The sequence below is a fragment of the Pantherophis guttatus genome, chromosome 7 (assembly GCF_059756535.1).
Source record: "Pantherophis guttatus breed Tessera chromosome 7, ASM5975653v1, whole genome shotgun sequence".
NCBI lineage: Eukaryota > Metazoa > Chordata > Lepidosauria > Squamata > Colubridae > Pantherophis > Pantherophis guttatus.
In genome coordinates, this window is record NC_142069.1 from 46,365,827 (window position 1) to 46,391,166 (window position 25,340).

The 25,340-nt window shown below is 35.5% G+C and overlaps 1 protein-coding gene across 2 annotated transcripts in view; it reads right to left on the minus strand.

The window, feature by feature from the left end:
- Positions 1-25,340, minus strand: part of TPH2 (tryptophan hydroxylase 2) — an 84,924-nt gene that overhangs the window by 58,468 nt on the left and 1,116 nt on the right. The window contains exons 2-8 of one of the 2 annotated variants that reach the window (XM_034402994.3): positions 23,244-23,248; positions 19,190-19,342; positions 16,198-16,381; positions 15,974-16,074; positions 13,701-13,768; positions 7,414-7,610; positions 2,322-2,457 (exon numbers count right to left, since the gene is read on the minus strand). In XM_034402994.3, coding sequence (XP_034258885.1) covers positions 2,322-2,457; positions 7,414-7,610; positions 13,701-13,768; positions 15,974-16,074; positions 16,198-16,381; positions 19,190-19,342; positions 23,244-23,248 — 844 coding nt within the window. The remainder of the gene's footprint in view (positions 1-2,321; positions 2,458-7,413; positions 7,611-13,700; positions 13,769-15,973; positions 16,075-16,197; positions 16,382-19,189; positions 19,343-23,243; positions 23,249-25,340) is intronic. The other variant, XM_034402993.3, reaches the window with a different exon arrangement.

Consider the following 25,340-nt stretch of genomic DNA (forward strand, 5'->3'; position numbering starts at 1 on the left):
GAAAAAATATCTCTATAATCCTGTACTATAACATCTGTTTCAGAATTAGCCTAGTTTTATTATAATTTAAAAACAACAGTCTCTTTAATTCAATATCCACTATGTAGGCCTGTGCTAAAGTATTAGACTTGGTGTATCTTGTCAAATATGGATGGTATTTATATCATGGTCTTCTTTTGTCATTGTCCCCAATTGTCTCTCTTTGAAAAATCATTTGGCTATATAATCCAGAACTTTTGCCCTGCAGTACAATCCTATATAATTTCTCTCATTATAAATACTGCCATGGGAAACTATCAAAGGTGTATATGCAAATCAGCACTACTGAAACACAATAATCCTAAATGCTAAAGGCTAAATTAAATCTATTGCTGAAAAAAATTGATCTGGAAGGGAAAAAAGAAGATTTTTTTAAAATTTTTTCCTTTTACTTTTTAAATCTGCACTTTTAGCATTTTCTCCTCCCTTTGTCTCTCCTTTTTGTTCTATTTGAGTTTGTATCAGTTCTTATTATTGTTAGAATTTTCAATAAAAATCTATTTTTTAAAAATTGATATGGCCTCTAGATAGCAGCAAAGAAATTCAAGAGACACCAACGCTGCCATTTAGTGCTTATTCAATTTTTTGCCATTCTGTTATGGTACATGACAATTTGGATGACTCGTGTTCTTATGAATTCATTTAAAAAAAACTTTATTGTATCAACACCAACAAAGGATAACTGCTTTGGATGACAAAGCATTTAGATGATATCTCCTAGCAAGAGCTGAAAGATATATAATACAGTAAGAAATACATTTCCAGTGCAATCCAGTGCAATGTTTACTCTGAAGAAGTTTCATTGAATCAATGGGACTTAATCTCATGGGGAAAAGTATTAGAATTGCAGCACCATTTAGATTATTACCAAGATAAGAGAATATTTGAAGCTGAGGATTGAACTATGGGCTCTCTGGTGCTCTCTGAGCTTGTTTGTTTGTTTGTAATTGTTTCATTACCCAACTAGGTAACATTATTAATGCTAGCTATCAGCACTGATGATGTTACCTAGTTGGGTAACAATATGTCTGCAAGAAAACAATCAAGCTCAAAGAGTATCAATGACCCATATTTTGGATTATCTTTCAATAAAGAATAAGAAAACACAGAATATTCAGTTGTATCCTGGTTGCTTCCTATTTTGCATAGCATATTAAGGCTTATACTCCAAAAGTGAACATTAAATATAGGAACGGGTTTCCAGGGCTTTTGGGATGGAATGCAGAGGCAGAAGTATATTTTTTTTGCTCCTCCCACCTCCCTAAAACAGAGACGAAACTACAAGAACCAATTTATGTTTTTAAACCCCCAAAATGATGGGGGAGGTCTGACAGTCACAAAAAAAAAGATGCTGTTCGGTCACCCTTTTTGGACTTCCGAAGTATATGAAGGGAAAAGGTTCTAAGAATAAATACAAAGTAAAATAAAACTGGCCCTGGCAGAAATAATTATTCCATATGAGCAGAAACTCATCTCCTGAGGCAAGATATGATGGAGAAGCTTAAACTCCTTCTCCTAATTGAAGTGGAATCTTCCACTTTCTTGTTTCATACAAGAAAAATCACTAAAAAGAACATTTAAACATCCCATGGCTCAAAATGCAAACTACTGATAAAAGATGTTATTGTTATGGCTATTTTCTGAGTGATATTAAGAATACTCAGTCACTGGAGGTTGCTTTATTCTCCCTAAAGTTTATTACTTATTGAGTTTGTAATTGAATTTTTATCCTGCCTTTTCTCAAAAGAGTCAAGGCTCTGGACAGGATGTTTTTTCCTCAGTTTTAATCTCATAAATTACTTTGAACTGAAAATTAGTAATTGCCCCAAATGACTCACTGAATTCTATAGCTGAGTGGTGACTTTAACTTGGATCTCTTCAGTCCCACACTAACAAACTGGCAAATATTGTGCAGATTTTCTAAGTGTCACAAAAATTTTTGGTATGGCATTCAGTGTATCAATCACTGTGGCTACCACTGCTGGTTTATGCCATTATCTTAATTATCCTAGCAATTGTAATTATCAAATCATAACTAACTATAACTAGCATAATTATAATTATTACCAATTATCATATCATCAGCTATTATCATAATTATAATTATTATTACTATGCCACCCGACTTTCAGTGGCTCTGGAAAAAGTAAGCCAGAGTATTGAACCTACTTTTGTCAAATTATTATGAAGCTAGAGATGTTGTGGCCCTGTGTGCCACCTCAGGTTGTATGAGGAAAGGTAAGCCCTAATTGCAATAATGCCTTATCACAAATGATACTCACGGTTCTGGAGTATAAAGGGGATCTGAACCATGGCGTATGTACTGAGTACAGTGGAACACTCGATAGGCCAGACCAGCTAAGAAATCACGAGGGGACAAATATCCAGCCACTGGTCTGACTGTGAAACCAGACCTTTCTGAAGTGGAAGACAAATCATCATTACTGTATGTCATTATGTATGTTTGCATATTCTAACTGATTGATACAAATAACTATCGTCAGATATCTTTTATAATCATTGTTCATTATTAGCATCATGATGTATTAGGAAGGCTGCTATCCAACAGGGAGATGGGACTTATCTTTGAGCAGTAAAGAATAAGATAGCAGTGTTTACAAAACAGAACTTATTTAACTCACGGAGCTTATTTAGTAGGTAGAGAATCCATGACGGTCACTGCCATAAAGTAACGGAAAGAAACAAAATGAACTTAAACTAAAGAGCAAATATGCTGTCACAGAGACAAGGGGCAGGGGACTCCCAGGATGAGAAGACAGCAATGCCATTTATGATACCATTTGTTCCAAAGGAACACAGGCAAGAAAAGGGGAGTATGTTAAACATATCCACCTCTGCTCAGATTTCCAGATGAATGAATTTTTGAATGCTAGAAATCATCTGAATTAAAGCAAGTGAATGAAGAAATAAAAATAAACATGTTCTTGATATCTACTATTGTCCTCCCCACTAAAGAGATAATGTGGATAATACCTTACAAAATGAAACTGCAGATTTTTCAAAGACACATGAAGTTTAAGAAACTTTAATTATTCCAACATTTATTGGGAGGCACATTTTATAAGCCTAGGTCTTTTAAGAAATTCCTGTTTTGCCATGCTACCAGCTGTGTCCTTATCAGGTGGAGAGTAAAGAAAGGCATAAGAGGATCAGTTATGCTTTGATCGATAGGGAGGTTAAAACTGAGTTAATCAAAACTTGGGCTTCAAACATGAGGATTTAATAAACTCAAAGGAATGATAAGTAGGATTCCATGGGAGGACAAACTAATGAGTTTAAGATGGAATTCATAAGGGAGCAGATATTAGAAGCAAAACTGCAAGCAATTCCAATTAAGACAAAATGGAAGATAGCAGAAGCCAATATGGCTGTGCAAAAATGTTGGTGAAAATGAAAGCTTAGAATAACTGAGATCACTGAAGGATATTAACAAAAACAACATACTTTCTTTAGTTATGCTCAAAACAAAAAGAAATTAGTATACCAATTATTCAATAATATGGCAAACTGGTCTAAAAACAAGTAAGAAAGAAATAGCAAACAACTCAAATCCAATTTTAGTTCTAGCTTTTCCAACAAAAAAATAATATAAAAAAATAGAAATTATAAAAAACGAGCGGGATTGAAGGTTGAATCATAGACTCATAAATTGGAGGGACTTTGGAGATCTTCTAGTCCAATATCTCACCCAAGACTAATAGAAACATGTAAAGTTAATACCATTTTACCACTTAGAGTTTAGATAACCCAGTCCTGATAAATTGCATCATAGGAATTTGCTGAAACTTTTATGTATCATCATTGTGAAATCCACAACAGATAAGTGGTATGAAATGATGAATGGTGTTTTAGTATTTGTGGTACAAATTCTGCTCATTTTGTAGTTGCATCATGACATTGCATACAAGTACATAAAGGAGAAATTTCTCAAAACATTATTATTATTATTATTATTATTATTATTATTATTATTATTATTATTATTCATATGTTATCATTTATATAACATTTCAGGTTGTAGTATAAAATTGTATAAAAAATTAATGCTTTTCCATATATTCAAAAGATGGAAAAGAAAAGATTTAGCAAATTACAGATCAATCAGCCTGACATCAATGCTGGGAAAATTCTTGGGCAGTTCATAAAGAAATCAATCTGCAAGTCCCTTAAAGACAATTTAAACACCTTGAAAACAATTAGCAGAAGTCAGTATGAGTTTGTCAAGAACAAACCTTGCCATAACCTTATCTTATTCTTTTGACTAGGTAACTTCTTTAATTGATTATGAGAATGATTTCTGCAAAGCATTTGACAAAGCACCCCATGACATGGTAATTAGCAAGCATTTAGTGAAGCTTATCAAATGTGCAAATGTCAAAATTTGATTGGATTTTTAATACCCTAAGAGATTATCTTGATAGGAGATAAAAATGGTTTCAAAGGAATAAAGTGAAATTTAGAAGACAGAAATAAAAGGTTTTCATTTAGGAAACAGAAATCCAATGCACAATAGAGGATGGTAATAATACTTGTGAAAAAGATCTTGGAATAGTAGTTAATTACGAACTGAATATGATTCAGAAGTGTGATAGGTATGAAAAAAAAGTCAAATTTAATTTTAAGGTGTATCTACAGAAATAGTATTTCCAAATATGGGAAATCATTATTCCACCTTAATCTGTATTGCTCAGATTACATTTTAAGAATTGTGTCCAGTTTTAGAATATATATTTTAAGATGAGTTGGAACAGAAGAGCAATAAAGATTATCAGGAACTATCAACTAACTAAGATTAAAGATTAAAGAAATTGGGACCAGAAGAGAAAACTTAATGGGATACCACTGCAATTTGTAAGAGTTATTGTTTGTTTGTTTGTTTATTAAATTTCTATGCTGCCTATCACCCCTAGAAGGTAACTCTGGATGGCTTACAAATTATAAGATTGTCATATAGGTCATTGTGTGGGACATAGAATAATGGATTTCATTTGGTAGATTCCCATTGAATGGTAGAAAAATTTCCTAACAGTAAAAGAGATTTGACAATGAAATCAGTTACCAAGAATAGCAATGGGCTGCGTACAAACTTTTACAACTGTGATTGATGGTCCAAAAACTATAATTAAGTTAAAATGTAGTTGTCTGGAATGGCTATGATGTTTTGCTGCCTGAAACAAAAAAAAACCAACAATCTGATTTCTTCCTATTTCATAAACAAGAACTGACTGGGCTGAATGTTTTTTTCAGAAGAAAATTGCCAGTAAGCTCCACCATCTCTGAAGGCAGCTGGAAAGCCTAGTGGATGAATAAAAAACCATATAACACATTGTCTATTACAAGAAATTGCTACAGTCTCCTAAATATACTGTCTGAAGTGGCTGCTGTCTTACTCTTAGATATTGATGGTCCTGTTGGTTATTTTCCTCTCACCAGAAAGTTCTAAGTAACCTTTTTCTCTCCAAGTGCATCAAATATAAAATCTAATTTCCCCTCTTTAAACTGCCATTTTCTTTAAGAAAATTCTCTTTCTTGGGTCACGCTAAACTTCCTGTGATTTGAAGCTGACTCCTTTTCAGGTATTTTGTTATTTCATTAATAAATTCTTTTTTTAAAAAAGACACCTGGCTTTATTTTCCCCACCCACCCAATCTCCCCTGCAATTTTCACTGATGTCTTTGGCCGAGTGAATACTATGGAGCCTTCCAATGCTTTTATGGTTTTGAGCAAATGGGAAAAAAAGGAGTCTCTTAGGGACACAAAGAAGTAGACAAAAGGCACCATTGAAAGATATGCCTCTCAAGACTCAAAGGACGGTTATAAAGGTACAATAAAGAAAGAAGACAGAGTTAGCTTTTTAAACTAAATACTATATATATTTATTTTCAATTGAAATAGTATTCTTCTGAATTTTTTTTATTATCAGAGTACTTTACTGTAGTTTTCCTGTATTTTTAATATCAACAGAGTTCATTTCCCACCTAACCCCATCATTACATTTTATATGTCATCAAAAATATCAGCTCTCAGAATCACTGCAAAAGGGACCCCAAATAACATTATTCTCTCTAGAAAGAAAAACAAAGTCATCAAAGGCATGGGGCAATAAAGTGTTCATGAGCTGTCAAAGTGACCAGAACTATAAGAGGAAAGTAGAAAGCTTGTCATTTGCTTTATCTAAGCCTAGTTTTCATCTGAGTTTCAACAACTCTTGCTGACTGCAGCACATGAAGCATCAGTCAAAAAATGCTTCCAGAACAGTCCTGTAGTCTCTGCCCTCCAGATTCCACAGTCCACCACTTCCTCCAGGCCACAGCAGCACACTGAACTTCTCTTCCCCAGCTCACTGCAGTTGCTTTTTTTCCATTCCTGGTATTTTTATTTTATTTTGTGTATATACTAGATGGCTTACAACATATCTTCTTTACTCTACCAGTCCTTAATTTCAACACATGCCACTATGGTCATAGCTATTGGTTAAAATTCCTGCTTGCAATATCTTTAGCATGGAAGTTATTTCAGCTTCACATGTCATAAGGGATTTCAAATACAAAAGTTAGCTGGTCTCCCAATAAGTGGAACTTTTGCAGAAAGGATTCAAGAAATATGTTTATATTTTACAGCTTTTCCCATGTATGTTCCACTCATAACAATCTCTTATGTATTGTATATATGTATATATGTATGTACAAGTAATCTGATACACACAAAGTAGGAAAACGGGTTGGTTCATGGTGTTCTTTATCTAAACATAGATAAGACAATGCACATAGAATGTTTTGAGCAGCAAAGAGGAATCTAATAAAAATCTGTTTCAAACTATTTTATTTATTTATTTATTTATTTATTTATTTATTTATTTATTTATTTATTTATTTATTTATTTATTGGTTTGATTTATATGCCGCCCTTCTCTGGAGACTCAGGATGGCTTACAATGCGTTAAGCAATAGCCTTCATTCTTTTGTATATACCTGCTTAGTAGGGCTTTCAGCCCCCCCAAGCGGTGTTCTTTTTTATACAAAGTCAGTTTATTGCCCCCATAATCCGGGTCCTCATTTTACCTACCTCGGAAGAATGGAAGGCTGAGTCAACTTTGAGCCTGGTGAGATTTGAACTCGCAGTAATTGCAGGCAGCTGGCAGCTAAGTGCTACTTAACAGCACTTTAGTCCGCTGCACCACCAAGGCTCATTTGTAAAAGATTTGGAGGAGTATAAATATTGGAAGGATGCAGTGGAAATGTTCTAAGACTAAATTACCAAACAGACATATCAGGAGAGAGAAAAATATTAACATGCTTTATGTAACTGCTTTTATAGTACTTTCCTTACCTGGAAACTAGGTTTGATGCTTACCTTTAAGAAACATAGAGACATCCTCCAACTGTGGGACATTATCATCTCTATAGCCACAGTACTTTGTCAGTAATGGGAAATTTTTCAAATATTCTCGACAAGCATGAGTAGGATAGAGTTTTGAAAGCTCCCTGAACACCACGCCCCAAGTTTTTATTTCTTCAGGTGTATAGTCTACTCTAGGAATTGGTTGGCCACTAAAACAAAAAATCAAGAACAAATAAACACTGAGAAAACAGTAGTTTGTCCAATTACATTTTCTAAACTGTCAATATCTCTACCAATCAGTGGTCGGTTTCAAAAATTTTCACTACTGATTTGGTGGGCGTGGCTAGGTGGGGGGGCATGTGACTGAGTGGGCATGGCCAACTTGACGTCACTCATGCCCACACCCACTCAGTCACATGACCCTCCCCCCACCTAGCCATGCCCACAGGAAAAGGTAGGAAAATTTTGGGAATTTCCACCTATTTACCCCTGCCCTCCCTTCGCCAGTCACCCCCATTTCCACTCCTTTAGTGGCCCTGGCTCTGCTTCCTCCCTCACCACGGCTCTTTGTTTGGGCTGCTTACTTTCCGTGGCGGCTGGTCCAGAGTCCAGAAGGCAAGCTGACCGGAGTTTTCAGCAGCCCTCAGCCAGCTGCCACTGCTGGAAAGCGGCTAGCAAAGAAGCCTCCCATCTTTGAGAGCCACTTTATGGTTGCGGCAGCTGGCCGCAGGTCACCAAAAAGTCCTGGAGGTCATGGCAAAAGCTGCCGCCATCACCACCATGTTCTTTGAGCATGCACATCACATTGGACTTGCAAGGCAATGGGATGCACGTGTGCAAAGAACATGGCGGCAACAAACATGGCAGGCAGAGTGAGAGAGCAGCGACTAGGGGATCGGTTTGGGGGCATGGCCAGCTGGCCATCGCTACTAGTTTGGCGACCTTGGCCAAACTTCCCCCAATGGTTTGCGCAAACTGGCTGAATACCACCTCTGCTACCAATCCCCCAAATAGCTATTTTAAAAGGATTGTCAGTCCAATCCATGCTTTTCACCAATTCTGTCAAAATTTAATATTCAATTTATACATTACCTTGTGAAAAGCAGAAAGAGAGCCATAATATATAAAAGGTATAGTGTTGTAATAAACATTGTCTGCTAAATAAATCTAATGATTCATTATTCTGTAATGTCCATCATTAGCTGGGAATTTTTAAAAGGTGAGGGGGGTTTTCCTTCCCGGTATATATTTTGGTGAGCAATTTGGAAACAATGACATTGTTCATATTTTGTGTTTGAATTTTGCTTTTACATGATAATTTGGATCCCGGGTTATGCTAAATGTGTGTGATGGGGGGTGGTCCTGTATAGAAATGTAGTTATCTAGCTCTTATTAAAGTTGCAAAAGAAGTATTAAAATATAACCAACACAAATCATAAAATGTACACATTATAGTAAACATAGTAAAAAGAGAGCTCCATAGATTGAACATGTTAAAATTTACAGAAAAATATTAATATACAATCAGCAATAAAAGTTTAAAAGTTTAAAAGGTAAACAAATAATTTCTAGTCTTTCAAAAGAATATAATAACTAGTTCCTATTATAATAATTTAACAGCGTTGTCTCTGGAAAAGAGGCTTGCTGGGTCATGAATAGGAGAAAAAAATATAGTAGGATCCCATATAGAAAATGTAGAAACAACATCTGACAATCGTCTATTATTTTGCCAGCTTCCCCTGATTTTTCCAATTGAAGACATTAAGGTTCAGCCACACTGGCAATTTCCTTCATTCCCCAAGATGCCATTAATTTGATCCTGCGTTCAAGAGATACTCTTTGGCCATTTTTCTATCAATCTCAAGCTTCAGCCTCCCTTTCATCCTTCTCTCCCCAATTAGCTGATTGAACAATCTGCACTGGAGTATACTAAGCCACAATACGTGATGAATAGCTCTGCCTTTTCTTTGTTGTCATTTTGCCATTTGAGCATAGCTAAAGAAGTCCTACTTCTTCACTTGCTTCACCATCTAATTATGAGTTTTCCTGATTCATGTTTGCACTCCTCCTTGGTGAAGTACTTGTCTCTCTGACCATTTCTATTCTCTTTGGGTTTTAGAAATTCACTAAGCTTTTTGTGCAGCTATATTGGCTTCTTCTGCTGACATTTTTCTTCTTCCTTGGAATTGTTTACTATTACATTTCCTTCATTATGTACTCCTGCCTTTTTTAGCTCCTTTTCTCATTAGCTTCTCCTTTTATGGAGTGATATTGATTATTCCTCTGAGATTATTAAAATTAATTTTTAGCTCCCAGAGCTAAAATATATTCAACTATATTCACCAATAGCTTCCCATATATGTTTAGTCAAATTCCATTTTAATTCTCTCAGAAAGTTAACTAACCATGCATTTAGTTTTAAGGTGCATATGGATTCTTCATGAAAACAAATGCTGCACAACATATCACAGATGTAGGGTGTCATGCCTCCATCATACAGTTATGTATATACTGTTGTTGTTATCTGGCATGTGTTGAGCCTCATCTAGTGGCTGGGGCCAAACCTTCCGCTATTTAGAACATTGGTTTGGGTCACAGCATATCAGAGCAATGTACAGTGCTGTAAGAGTAATCATTCAGAAGAAAATACTGTCCTGGTGGAAAGAGTTAAAGCAATTTGAAAAACAGCGCTAATCATCTATCCAGGGATAGCGGGAGTCACTACTCATTAGCATGTGTTAATTAAGCCAAATTGTACACACATTTCAACATTTTCTATTTTCTTACATTAAATGTAGAAAAACTGGCACAGCAGGTAATCAGGAAAAAAAAATAGGTCAGCCCAGCCTGAAACTAGTTAAATGTTCCTAAACCATATCCAGGAGCTTATGCACTAAAGTACTGTATTTAGGAAATCCTTACTAAATGCTAATAAGGCAGTGGTAGTTCATACAGAGGGAAGAACAGCTCTGTTTGTAAAATACAAATTTCCTCCCTCTTCTTTTGTTAGTCATTCTTCATTTCATATATATGTCCATAAAATAAATATTTTAATAAGCTTTTAGGCATGCTCTTTTCCTGTCTGCAACAAAAAGAAATATTTCCCCCTTTCCATTTCTTTGCTTATAATATTCAGGAATGGAGTGAATCCACAAAGGAGTTGGAGGGGAAGGAAAGAAAGGATTCACAATTGAAAAAGGAACCATCAAATTGAAGAGTACATAGAATTAGAGTGTGCCTGCTTTGAAGTGTGAAGTTTGGCCCATTACAAGTAAAATGAGAACACAATTGGAATTAGGTTGACTTGGAAACTTATGTGACAAGAAAATTGCAAAACAGCAGGTATTTGTAGGTTGTGCTGGAAATTTACCAACTCCTGGGAATAATAATGAATTCAATCTGTGGGCCTGGTCTGCCATGAACAAATGAATGAATGAATAAATGACACATATTTAAGAGAAAAAGCTCCATATGTATTAAAGATATTAAAGAATTGATATTATTGCATATAAATTAAGTTGGGAAGCCTACTATGCATACTTTCTTTGGTGAGAGAAGGCCCAATTGAACTCAAATGGATTGGCCTGGGAGTAAATTTACATATATTACACTGCAACTATATAATCCTATATTGAGTTTAATTTTATTGGAGCCCTTTAAAATGTGGCCTGAATTTTTTTGACTGAAAATAATTGGAGATGAAGCTCAGTATGAAAAATGGAGAGTGGTGTAAGACCGCTATATTAACTCAGACCTTAGGTGAGTCTGCTTACTTAATACAGGCTTAGTATTGGAAACACATCACTGAAATAGAAGGTTACATTTCCCCATTTGGATCCAAAACAAGGCCTGCAAAAGAGCCAGGGAAGACCTTATAATATAATCCAGGCTTCCAAAATATGTGTGCTTGTGTGCATGATGAATCATGGGCATTTGATACTATTTAAAATCTATATATTACATAAATGGATTGTGGATATAGGTGGTAGCTTGGCAGTCTGATGAGAGTTGGAAAAATATTTTAAAAGTTGACAGATAAGTGGTAGAAAGATCAAGAAATGGAGTAACAGGAAGGAGGGAAGGAAGGTGCTATGAAGATTAACACATGTGCAATAGAAGAGTAATCAATATGTGGCAGGAAGATCAGAACTGGGTGGGGCAGTAGAAATATCACTGCTAAATCATTGCAAAGAAGTCCAGCATAAAGCATGCCCATCATGGCAAATGATATAACAGACATTTGGATAATGAGATATGTGGGTATCTTTAGAAAAATCAAAAGTTCAGCAATTCTTGGTCTCAATCCTCCATTTCCTTAGAGCTATCTGTGACACTTTATTCAGTTTAATTTGCATATGACACATGTTAAAATATACCAATTAAAACAGTGCTCCCAATTTCTTCTGTTCCACTCAGCATTGTGATGGCTGGAATATCTAACTGATAACTATGCAACCAATCACAACATATCCACAGGCTTAGATAAACTCCCTGGAAGCATTCCCAGGGTTTATGTTTTCTGTGTTTTATTTTTCTCTCTTTACTGCAATTCCATGCTGCCATTTAGAGTTTTATGATCATTCTGTTTTAATATTATATTTTGCTTTTGGATTTTTTTTTTAGTCGTTTATTGCTACTAGGCAATGTATATAAATGCATACTATTTCCTCACTGATGACTTATAGTATTTTCATACCATCCGCCTAGCCATTATTGATATGATATAGTGCCTGTCTTCATACTGCTGTTTTGGCACAAGTAAAGGTTGGATGACTCTAGAAAGTGCTGTACATTGCTAGTGGGAAAATTATTGTATGAAATATATGTAAATAAATAAGGAAGCAAGCAAGCACATCTTATATAAATCCTTTTCTAGGAGCCCATCAATCTGATGGCAGAGCATATGGCATGAAGAAAAAGCCTTTGGGAGACCATAAATGTAAAGAAGTGCTTGACAAGATCTGTCTTTTCAAAACATACAGCCAGTCTCCCCAATCCAAACCCCTTTTCAAGACTATGCTTCAATTTCCAGGATGTTTTCTGACCAGAACTGTTTCCAATAATTGCCAGAGTAGTTGGGGTACTTTGATAGCTAATGTCTATAGATCTGCAGGACATCCACACTGGGAAAAGCAGAATTATAGCTATTTGTCTTGGGACTCAAGCACCCAAAGGAGGGGAAACATCCCTCATAATCAAGCAAATGAATCACATGTATGACATGGGCAGTTATATCAAAGAGAAAAATAAATAAATGGCCTAATCATATCAGGAAAAGGTAGAGGCAGTCCACCCTCTCTCAATAGCTAGTGCTCTGCTCTTTGCAGAAAAGGGATGACTAGCAGACATGAACCTTCACATGCAGCTAAACTTTCCCTGGAGAATGCCAACCCACCCATTACAACCTTTCCAACCTTTCCATCTGAACAAAGAAGCAGAGTCTCCTTTTATAAGTATCTCTGAGGGGACACAGAGGGAAAGTGACAGAGCATGTATCACAATACATTATAATACAAATTTGGCTCCTTGTGATGAATCTTATGATTATGCATTATGACATCATAACACATGTTTGGGTAGTCCTCATTTAGTGACAATTGGCTGGCAACTTGGTCATTAAGCAAAGCTGTTGCTAAGTGAAACAGTGTCTATACTTCTGATTTTACATCAGATTTCCTTTGCTTTACAAAGGTTGTACCTGCCTACAAAAGTTGCAAATGCCGACGTTGGCCATTTTCATTGTGATTGTGAATGGTTACTGAATAAGACAATCACTGATCAAGGACTACGAAAGCTGCATTTGCTCCAGATACCTTTTTCCCTTTTAAGCCTTAGATATAATGATCAAGTCAATTGGTCTACTGTTACTCATATCATGAGTAACTATTTCAGTTCAATCCAACCCAGCTGTCCAGTTTCTTGAGCCATTGCCGTAAATGCATGCTGTCATGGCCAGAAGCACAATGGAAAAGAACTATAGTTCCAGAACTCAGAGACAGTACTTACATTTCGCATGCAGAAATCCTAATTTCAATCCTGCTTGGGCTAGAAAAGATGGCCAATTTACGGAAGCAAAACAAAGTTGGATGAACCAATACTGATATGTTCCAAATTTCAATCCAAATAAACTCAACTTTTGTGTTCCTCGTGCCAATTTGGTAATATAAATAGTTACAGCTTAATGATCACCATCTGCCTATTGCAAATTTTATATTCAAGAAAAAGAGAGCTGCGTATCTTTCTTGCATTTGAGTATAAAGACTTTAAAATGGAAAGTTTAAAAAATATTGAGTACTCACTATTTATAACTCATGGCAACATCTACAAAATATTTTCTTCTCTGTCGGTAAACATTGTCCTTAAATCCCTGAAACAAATAAAAATAATTAATTTATACCAAAGAGGCAGGGAAGTGATAGAAAAGATGGTTAAATAAATCATCCAAGTTTTAAATACTTATGAACATTCTCATTCATACCACCTTCAGAGCTGAAAGCAGTTTACCCACATGCAAGAGCGGGAAAACAACTTTTCCCAAATTGAAATCTTTTAGTAGTTACCCCAAGCATGTTTAAGATTTAGCTTCCAAAATCTGCTCCATCTTTTTTGTATCTACAATTGCAAATATCTGTTAAGTAGAGATTTTTTTTCTCATTGTATTATTTACTTGTTATGATTAACTTGCCTTTCAAGTTTCAAATCTTTCCAAGGCCTCTTAGAATTATTTCTAAGTAAATAGACAAAACCAGAATAACATTAACAAGCAACATTAATAAGTAACTAGGACTTTTACTGGAGGTATCTTTCCTCTACCAGTCTCAGCCTCAAATTCTCTCACAAATACTAAAAGATGATTATGGGGCAGGTGGAACGGGGACAAAAATCTGTTGTTATCTTTGCCTATTGTGTGTCCCATGGATCTTGGGTGAAGATGTCCCAAACATGCTTTTCCAAAAGGCAACTGGACTTTCTTAGTTTTTTTCCTTGAAAACATTTTAGTCCTAAAAAGAAATGAAGAAGCTTCTTGGATGAGAAGCAAAACATTTGAAAAAACCCCAAGAAAATCCAGTTGCCATTTGAAAAAGCATCTTTGGGACAACCTGACCCGGATAATTGAGAATCTCCATAGACATTGGGTGGAGATAGAACAAAGGAATGTAGAATCTGACATCTTTCATTTATTTATTGACCTTGCATCTGACTTTATTTCATTAAAATAAAGGCCAGGTCTTAGAGGTCTTGTTCTCAGAAAACAATGCTGAGGCATATAAACGATTGAGCTTGGGTTCCAAAGCATTAAATATACAGTATTTGATTGGGCTTCAAGAAAGTCCAGTTGCCTTCTGAAAAACACCTTTGGGATAACTGAATCCAAAGTATTATACAGCCATACTGCACAGAACTCCCCAACATTCCCTGAAGGAACTGATCAATCATGGGCGCAAATTCCCATGATTTTTTTCCAAAAGGCAACATCACTTTCTTGATTTTTTTCTTTGAAAATATTTCACTTCTCATCCAAGAAGCTTCTTCAGTTCTAAAAACTAACAACTAAAGAAGCTTTTTGGATGAGATGTGAAACATTTTCAAGGGTAAAAAACCAAGAAAGTCCAGTTGCCATTTGGAAAAGCACCTTTGGACTACCATGACTTGGATTATTGAGATAGCAGGAAAAGTTCCCAGAGAAAATATGACACACCTTCCTCAAATTTCCAAAATATTACAAAATGTCTATGTGCAAAATATCCAATATTGGAATGAAAGCCCTACTCTCACCTCTAGCATAATCCTATGAAGAACAGGGAGTGAGGGTAGGGGTAGTGATAGTTGCAGAGTAAGTTCCTGTGTGCTTTAAATAATACACAATATTATATCTCTACTATTGGATGATTTAGGAGTTACAAGATTTACTAAAAGCTGAGTTTACTCTGTGAGGAGTGAGCAGAGCAATAACAAAAGCAAGACAAACAGTATCAATAGGTTAATTTCCTCAAGTTTTGGATGCAATGGTTTCAGGCAGTATGTGGGCCTGCAGACAGTGAAACATGAGCTGGAATGGGGCCAAAGTGTTAAAAATAAGGGAGGGAAAAACCCAAAGAACCTATGTGCCAGCTGCATTCCTGCTGAAGTATGCTATGATTTCTACTTTATAATTATCTCCTGGAGTGTTACCAGATTTCCATATGCCCCTCACACTCCCTGGAATGTTAATTTAATATCTATATTTTTAAAAGCTCATACAGCAGTGTGCATGAATATCACTATGATTTAGAACTATAACTCTTGCATTGTTTGCAATGGAGAGAAATGAAAATTGTGTCTCAAAGTTCTCTAGTGTACTTCTGAAACAGAAGCAGCAATCCACAAACCCATCTAAATCTGACATATGAATGTTCCAGAAAGACAGAAATACATCTGAAGACAAATCAAAATGTGAGGTCTGTACTTAAGAAACAGATTGGACCAAAACTGCTTAAAATAGATAATATATTGCATTCATTCATTTAAATCATTTGCTACATTATTAGTAGATTATTTGGTGAGCCTCTCTGGATCTTCTCTAAACACTTACAGGGTGATCTGCATCCAGTTCAGAGCCATACATGAGAACTCTCTGGGAACATTTATCTAATTCAACAATCTTCCGGGGAAACCAAGGCACACAGTCCAACTCTGGAAAAAACAAAGAGATGGAAGGGAATCAAACATTTTTCTCTGCGTCTTCATACAATTGGGTTGATTTCATAATAAAATGGGGGGAAAAAAACAGATGAGGAAAAGAAACAATATTCTTGCCTTCTTCATCAGTCCAGATGTTTTCTGGAGGATTCAGAGTCACAATGTTTGTTTCATACTTTAACAGCTGAATGAGCTCATTGAATTCTTTCTTGGTGCAGTCACAATCCACAAAAATTTCTACCTCTGAATTCCTTCGCTTGGATTTTCTGGATTCAATATGAACCATACTCACATGCTTCTCCTGAAAACAGACGAAAAAAAGAGTTAACCCAGTGCAAAGGAAAAGCAGAAATTAAATGCTTAGGTCTTAATAGGTGGTAGTTTAGAATAGATATCCAGGTATTTCTATTAAAAGAAATTAATTATTTGTGCATTAGCCAGAAATAAACTACTATAAAATTATTATTGCATTCACTCCTTTATTGCATTATAAACCTCCATGAAAAAATATAAATACCTTAGAATAATTAAAATTTAAAATTGATTTACCATGGCAATTTCATATAAAACCATCATTCATATATACTAGAGATGCTACTAATCCCATACCAAATTTATGACAAGCATAATAGAAAAAAAGTGAAATAGTTTGGTAGTACACTAGCATTGTTCTGTCATCTATAACCTTCCCAAAGCAGAAGGCCAAATGCATGATAAAAAATCCACAGCATAGAAATCCCTATCAACTGAAGACTTACTACTTTTCATTATCTAAGTACTGAAATACCATGTTTTATTTTAGTAAAACATTACAATATATAGCTGAATAGCTCAGATGCATAACATTGGCTAGATGTATAACTTAGTCAAGACCTAATGTTTTTTAAAACAACCCTTGCAAATCAAATAACAGAACTAGCAACCCTAAATTGCAATTGTGAATTCCGTTAACTTATTCCAGAGAAATTTAAATTTAGATGTGGCATTCAATTTAGACTTCAGGGTACTTATGATTGTTTAAAATGGTTAAGCTAATATTTTAAACTGAATGCAGAAATAAATAACTAGGCAATAAAGTTAAATAGCATAAGAGCTGATCTATGAATCTCAGCTAAAATATTCCAACTTCTGAAATTTATCTTCATGTGATATAAAGCAAATTGCAATAGCTGAAAGAAGTGTAACTAAAGCAAGAATGGAGGAAGACAGGATTGAATATTCAAGTCCAGAGGTCACCAACCAGTGGTCTGCGGACCACTGGCGGTCCATGAGAAAATTTTGCAGCGCACCCGAGCTAGTCCAGGATGACCAATGGCCAGTCCTGTGACTAGAGCTCTGGAATATGGGACTGGCCAGGCAGCTTGTGGTGGGGCTTGAAATCTCCACCGTAGAGGGAGCTACATGCAACTTGCAATTTTGCAGGAGGTGCAATGTGCAAGGAGTAGTGCAGCCCTTGCTGGCCGGAATGAGGTAATGGTGCAAGGGGGGTGGCAGTGCAGGTGAGCTGAAGCAACAGGTGTTGGCAACCAGCGGCTCTTTCTTCCCCCTGCTGTGTCTTCCTGTTGGATAATCACACCACTGGCTGTCCCTGCCCCTCACCGTCCCAGTCACTCCTTGCCTGGCCTGAGAATGGAAGGGCGTGGGATGGAGATTCACTCCATATTCCATTGCGGGAGTAAAGCTTCATCTCTTGCTGGATCTTGCGGGCATTTCTTCCAGCTCTTGTTGGTGCTCCATGCACCTTGGTCTCTTGGGGAGACGCACAACTTCCTCTCAGCCCCAAGATTCCGGCCCAGCCCAGACGTTTCTCTCCACTGCTGCTGTTGGCACCTCCATGGCCTGCCTGCTGCTCTTGCAGTGCAGTTAAATTTAGTGCACTTCACAATGGGGGAGACGGCATCCCCTTCTCTCCTTGAGCCCATTACGATGCGGAGTATCAGCTGCAACAGGGTTGGGCGAGTGTCTTGGGGCGGAGAGCAGGTTGTGTATCTCCCCGAGCGACCAAGGTACATCCAGCACCAACAAAGAACCACGCACGAGATCCAGAGACCATTGGAGAATCAGAATGAGAGAGATGAGAGACAGACAAACAGCCAGACAGCCAGACAGAGAAAGAGAAGTGGGAGAGAGAGATGAGAGAGAAAGAGAGATGAGAGAGAGAGAGACAGACAAAGAGAGGGGAGGGAGGGAGAGAGAAAGATGAGACAGAGAGATAGACAGACAGACAGACAAAGAGATGTAGAGAGAGAGAGACGGAAAGAGAGAGATGAGAGAAAGAGAGAGAGAGATGAGAGAGAGACAGACAAAGAAAGAGGGGGGGGAGAGAGAGAGAGAGAGAGAGAGAGACAGCAGACAAAGAGTGGGGGAGAGAGATGAGAGATCCCAGTGTTTTGTTTTCTGTGGGAAACAGGTCCAAATGGCTCTTTGAGTGTTTAAGGTTGCAGAAACAGATGGCCAAACTAAGTACCTGAAGGACCCCATCCCCTCACTAGGAATCCAGGCGCTTCAGCGAGTGGTGCACTGGATTAGTATTAGCGGTCTGCGGGATTTAAAATTATGAATTTAGTGGTCCCTGAGGTCCAAAAGGTTGGTGACCCCTGTTCTAGATGAGTATGGGAGCTGGAGCTGGAGCTGGAGCTAACAGAAAACATTTCTAGCTATTGCTACCAATCTTGGTATCCAAGGATATTAATAATTCCAAAACTATTATTAAGATTGAAATATATGATTTCAGAAAACTGAAAGTACAGGCTAAGCCAACTCATAATAAACAATTACTTCTAGCATGTCAGAAGCAAGATTCTGATTTGCAGTTAATATACGATAAAATGATTAGCTTCACTTTATGCTGTAATGTGGTTTGCTTGACTTTAATTGTTCATATTATGCAAACCAAGCCATTTTGAATGATAAATCGTGGAATGGCCAAGCACAATGTGTGAACTCAGCTGGATTACTCACTAATCAATGGATTGTTGTGTTTAAGTGAATCTAGTGCCTTGTGATTTACGGTAATAGACATACCATGCACATTATCTTTTATACAAGCACGATGCACATTTTTCAATCAATATATTATTATGAAAACAAATAGTAAAATAATTTTTACCTGGAAAAGTCTGAGAGCTTTTACCAAGCCACCAACTTCATTTTTTAAAGAAAACACCACAGCAGTTTTGCCACCCTCAGATGTTGACTCATTCTTGCTCGTACCTTTATTAGCCTTTTTATCATCACTTCTACCAGAATTTGTTTTGTTTAGCTGAAAGAAAATACAGATCACAAGCATTTTCACGTACCCCTCAACAATAATTAACCTTTCCTTTATTTGATCTTAGAATTTATATAGCTCTTTCAAAAGTGAAGTTTTGCTTAGTTTTTTTTTTCCTCTCTCTTAAAAAGCACATTCAGGGCCTTTACAGGTTGTTAGCAATTATAGGTTGCAAACATAAATGAAAGATTGTTCTAAATGAAATTAACAAAAGAGCATTGTGGAATGAAAGCTGTTATAATCTCAGTTTTTCTTTATTTTTAAAAGTAACATTTTGCTCCCAATTAAAAATAAAAATTTCCCATGTTTTTGGAAAACAATTATGGATTCTGAGGTCTACATTATAAATTCAAACATGAATCATGTGCAGAATATTACATCCCTTTTCCATCACAGGTGCCTTTGAATACCAGGGAAAGAGTCAAAGAGCACAATTTTCAAATTATAAAAGAAGTAGTTGATAGAAAATATAATTTGCACTTTCTTTATTGTCTTGGAAAGATTTGTTCATTTTTGCTTGCAACTGAATTTCTCATTCCAGTGGGTCTCCAATAGGCTGGGGGAAGGCCAAAATGCATGGTTTTACTGAGCAATAATTTAAAGCATTTTTTTGGATGTGTGAAAGAACAGAGAAAGCTTCCTAAGCTTTGATCAATAAAATGAAAGAACGATTTGGATATTGACTACCACAAAAAAAGTAAATCACTTGACAGACCTATTTTATGACCATAACACCTTAGAATCATAATGAGGAGGCTCGATTACAGTTGTAACTCAAGGATTACCTGTACATATTTTAAAAATATCAATTCATACTTACAGGCTCAGTGCAAAACAGGCTTGAAGCATCTTTCTATGTAGGATGAAAACTTGGAAGGACAACTCTGCAAAGTGAACTTAAAAAGTTCTATTTCAAAAGGCAACTGAACGGTTTTTTTCCTAAGGAAGAAGATGTTTCGCTTCTCATCCAAGAAACTTCAACAGTTCTGGAAGGATGGTGAGGATAATGGAAGAATTAGTTCTGACAGGATCAGAGGTGGTATTCAGCAGGTTCTGACCAGTTCTGGAGAACCGATAGCGGAAATTTTGAGTAGTTCGGAGAACCAGTAAATACCACGTCTGACTGGCCTGTCTATTCTCTGCCTCCCGAGTCCCAGCTGATCTGGAGGAAATGGGGATTTTGCAGTAATCTTCCCCTGGAGTGGGGAGGGAATGGAGATTTTACAGTATCCTTCCCCTGCCACGCCCACCAAGCCATGCCACACCCACCAAGCTATGCCCACAGAACCGGTAGTAAAAAAAAATTGAATCCCGCCACTGGACAGGATGGGTAGTGGTGGTGGAAGGATTTTTTTTTTTTTGGCAGTCATCTGTCATTAGCACTCTCCCTGAAAGCTCTTGAGACCATTTGGGGGTTTATCAGTTGAGAGAGGACTGCCCAATGTTAACACAGTCTCTGTTAAGAGACAGGCCATTAATATTAAAATTGAGCAGCCCTCTCTCAACAGAGGGGGAGGGATATGACATTACCTATCTCCGGTCTACAACACAGCCCTTGAAGCAGTTTCAAGAAGATTCCACCTCTAATTGCACTCTGATACAGGTGACCTTGAGGGCACAGATAAATCCACAAGTAGCCTCAAGAATTTTCAGGGAGAGTGCTAACAATCAGATGACTACAAAGGAATATGATCCTTCCACCCCCTCCCCCATCCTGTCAGAACTAATCTTTCCATTGCCAGACTCGATTAAGCTTCTTGGATGAGAAGCAAAACGTCTTTTTCTTCTTCCTTAGGAAAAAACAGTTCTGTTGCCTTTTGAAAAAGCATCTTTGAGTCAACTATGACCTGGATGACTGAGAATCTCCACAGATATTCTTCAAAGTGAAATGTCTCATATAAATATAATTCCTTGGGAAAATCAACACATCCCCTATGTCAAAGTGATGAAAAATTGTTGTTCATAATTTTCATCAACATTGAATGCCCTTACACTACTTTAATTAAAACACAATTAACTTTGTTTAATTAAGGAAATCTTTGATCACATGCTTGAATGAATTAGTTTGCTTTCAGCATTGCCCATCTGTAGCAGGAATTTAGAATACTTAGATATAAATAACAGTTAAATGATACCATAGCAATTTATTCAACATTTATTATCTGGAGAAAAAGAATTGAAACAAGATTGGTAATATGATGCTTACTTAAATGGCCAAAATATACATATAATTTTTTTAATGTGCTTTTAGTAGTTTTTTATTCAAAATGTTCATACTTTATATATTGATATATTTCATAACATTATGAAAATGTTTACTATTTCTCTTGTTTTACAGTTCTTACATTTTTAATGTTTTTACCTAATTTTATAATCAAAGAATTAAAATTATTGGATGGAGATGAAGGAAGAGAAAATTTAGTCTCACTTATTATGAAACTGATTATAATAAGAGAAGATATTGTTTATTATATTTATAATAACCTATTCAGTGGACACTCTACAGGAAATTAAATATACAGGCTATAACACAGAAGCTAACAATGTTATGATGTTGAATGATGTATGAACGAACGAACGAATGAATGAATGAACAAACATGGGGGACAGCTACTCTCTTCTGCATAACAAAATCATTATCTACAAAGCTATTAAAATCATGGACAAGTATTTTTATTTTAATCTGGAGCCAAATGGGGAATCAATAAAATTTACAGAACATGTAAGCCGCCCTGAGTCTCCGGAGAAGGACAGCATATAAATCAAATTTTTTTAAAAAAAACATTAATATTATGCATCTAATAGCTGGATCTTTGATTGTGGACCAATAGTAATTCTTATCCTGTTTCAATCACTCATATCAGTCATTATTTGTGACTGAAAAGATTGAACAGCCTCTGAATATTTCCAACATAGAAAGGTTTCAATCTTTATTTTTACCTGCCTACAAACAAACAAACAAATCTAACAAAAAGCTGTTTACTTCCAAACACATGGTTAATTAGGATATATAACTTGGATATTCAGAACTTGTACTACCCACAAAGCCCTGGATGATGCCTCCAGAGCCTCCTCAAAGTTTACTATTTCTCTTGTTTTACAGTTCTTACATTTTTAATGTTTTTACCTAATTTTATAATCAAAGAATTAAAATTATTGGATGGAGATGAAGGAAGAGAATTTTCTACTGGGGTAGAATGATATAATTTTAAAATTAAATAAATAAAAATAAACATTAACTTGAGTAGTATAATTTAAACCTAGATTGCTTTAAATCAAAGTTGTTATTATACCCTTTCACTTTGCAGGATGTTACTCCCAGTTTAAGTATAGTAATATTTAGCATTTTAATATTTTAGCCCTTGGCTAAATGAAGCTTGCATATTTCTGCTATAAGGGTACAACAACTTCTAAAGTATTTTCAGAATGATCAAGGCCATCCTATCTCTGCCTTTTTTTCTTAGGAAGCTTAATTTTGAATCATGAATATACATTCATTTGAAGTGGGATAGATAAAAAGACAATTAAATTAGTGTTGATTGATTTGATTGTTTAAGTAGCTCCAAATGATCACATTGATTTTCTCCCTGATGATCTATTTCTAACCTTTTCTCCCCATGGTGTACTACTCTAACTGAATCCATTCACCTTGCATCCTTTTTTTCTTTTTCCCTTTCAGTTTTCCTAGCATTAGAACCTTTTCCAGACAGCTAGGTCTTCACATAATGTGTCTAAGTAAGATTACTTGAGCCTCATCATTTGAACTCTGGATTGATGTATTTGATGACTCTGTTTGTTTTCTTGGCTGTCTATGGTTTTCTTGGGTGTCTTCTTCAACACTAAAGTTCAAAAGTATCTGTGCTCTTCCTATTCTGCTTCTTTAAAATCCAACTTTCACTTTTATAGATTATCACAGGATATACTAAGATTTTTGTCACATCATTTGAATATCTTTTACAGGGGTTAGAGTTAAAAAATTGTAGATCTATTTTTCTGCTAAAAATAATAATTATTATTATACAGATATCCTTTTTTAGGGATCTGTAATCATTAGGCTCCTTTTCAACTTAATGCTGAGCAATAAAGCTGTATTTGCTGCTTTGTAAAGTGCATGACAGTATTTTCCTTTAACTTCCCTTCTACCGTTCCTTTCTTGGTTTCTTCAATACAATCTCCTTTGTCATTCATATCTATTTTTTTCCTTATCACTTCTCAGTAAACTTGCAAAAAGCAAGCCATATATCTCCATATAATTTCAATGGGCATCAACATTAGCATGCTTCAGTCCTGGTTGATAAGAATTTAGTATCCTTTAACATGAGGATATTTATTAGAGCTATTTCCATTAACATCAATGAATTCCCTTAATCATATGAGACAGCTAATGTAGGAAGGAGAGTTTTTAAAATCTACTGAAAGCCATTCCTTATTGTTGCTCAAGTATAATTAGCATTAAAAATAAAGCAAAGTGTTCGTAGGGACACATAAGCAGTGGCAAATACTTTGAATAGATTGCAATTGTTACGGCCACTCAAATTTAAATTTACCTTTGATATTTACTGTCATTTGACCAAAATGATGTAATCTCTGTCAATGTTGCAAAAATTTTTACTGCACGTAGAGTTTATCAAACTGAACTCTTTTATCTTAGTTTTATCATTTTACAACCATTTAATCTTTATTTAAAGATTAAATACATCTATTTTATTGTTAGTTAAACAATAAAAAAATTCTTTTATTGAGATTTTCAGGTCTTTGACTATAATTTTAAAAAACCTATTCCTTGGAAAAATAAATAAATAATCCCCCAAAATATATTTGCTTGGTACACATAGCCTGCAAAAGATTTGCAAATTGTCATGACAACCATATGTATTTTTCTGGGTTTTTATATGAATAGAAGGTATATAAATTGAGAAACTCAATCCAATTATGCCTCCCAAACAGATGCTATACTGTGCATGAAGTTAAACAGAAATGTTTCAATTGTTATATGGCTTGCAAGTAATCCTCCAAATTGAAAATAATTATCCATGTAATTTGAAGGATTCCTAACTGAACAGGCCAAGTTCAATCAGTTTAACACAAGTCTATCCATTTGTGCTACAATTAAATAAAAAATAACAAGTATCTTATTTTGCTTGAGGAGGAAAATAATCTACACTGATAACTTCCCAAAAATATTCATATTCATATTTTGGCTCGTCCTAAAAATAATTCACATTTAATTGTTTTCCTACCACATTTCAAACAACATTTAGAATTGTGATGATTCCTTTTGCCCACCTAAAACCATGAAGATCAAGAAAACCAATATAGAAATTAGCAGTACAGTTCTAACCTAGTAAAACATGTTAGTTAGATATGGTGTTGTTCACAGCAATCAATATTCTTAGATAAATTTACAAATTTCTAATACAAAGTAACTGCTGTTAAATTATCAACTGAACTAATGTGCTAGACTTGACTTAAGAAAACCACGCTTGGCTTTAAAAAAGCACTCATCACAATCAAGTGATTATACAGCTATAGGATATTTTAAAATGCTGTAAATGCATATTTATAGTGTATTTTTAGTGATCTTTTAAAAATATACCTAAGATCAGCCTCTCAAATGTTGCCTATTTTAACCCAAATAAAAAATGATGTAGCAAGTGGACAGAATTATATTATACTATTATATATTATACATTTGTCTTTGGTTTTTTTTTGTTTTTTTGAACTATAATAAAAAATATTCATTTTAAAAAAATGATGTAGCACTTTTAGTTTTTATGAAAATGAAGTACTTTCTGGGAGAAGCTAAAATTGTAATCAGAGAATGTGATGTGAATGTGATAAGACACATATAGTTGTGTACATTATGAGACTTTATATACAGAAGTATAAGTCTATTATATTACAATATAGCCAACCGGTTTGAGAAGGAAACATAATCAGAATCACAATATAGTTGTGGATTGCTAAATTGAAAACAGCCACCAATAGG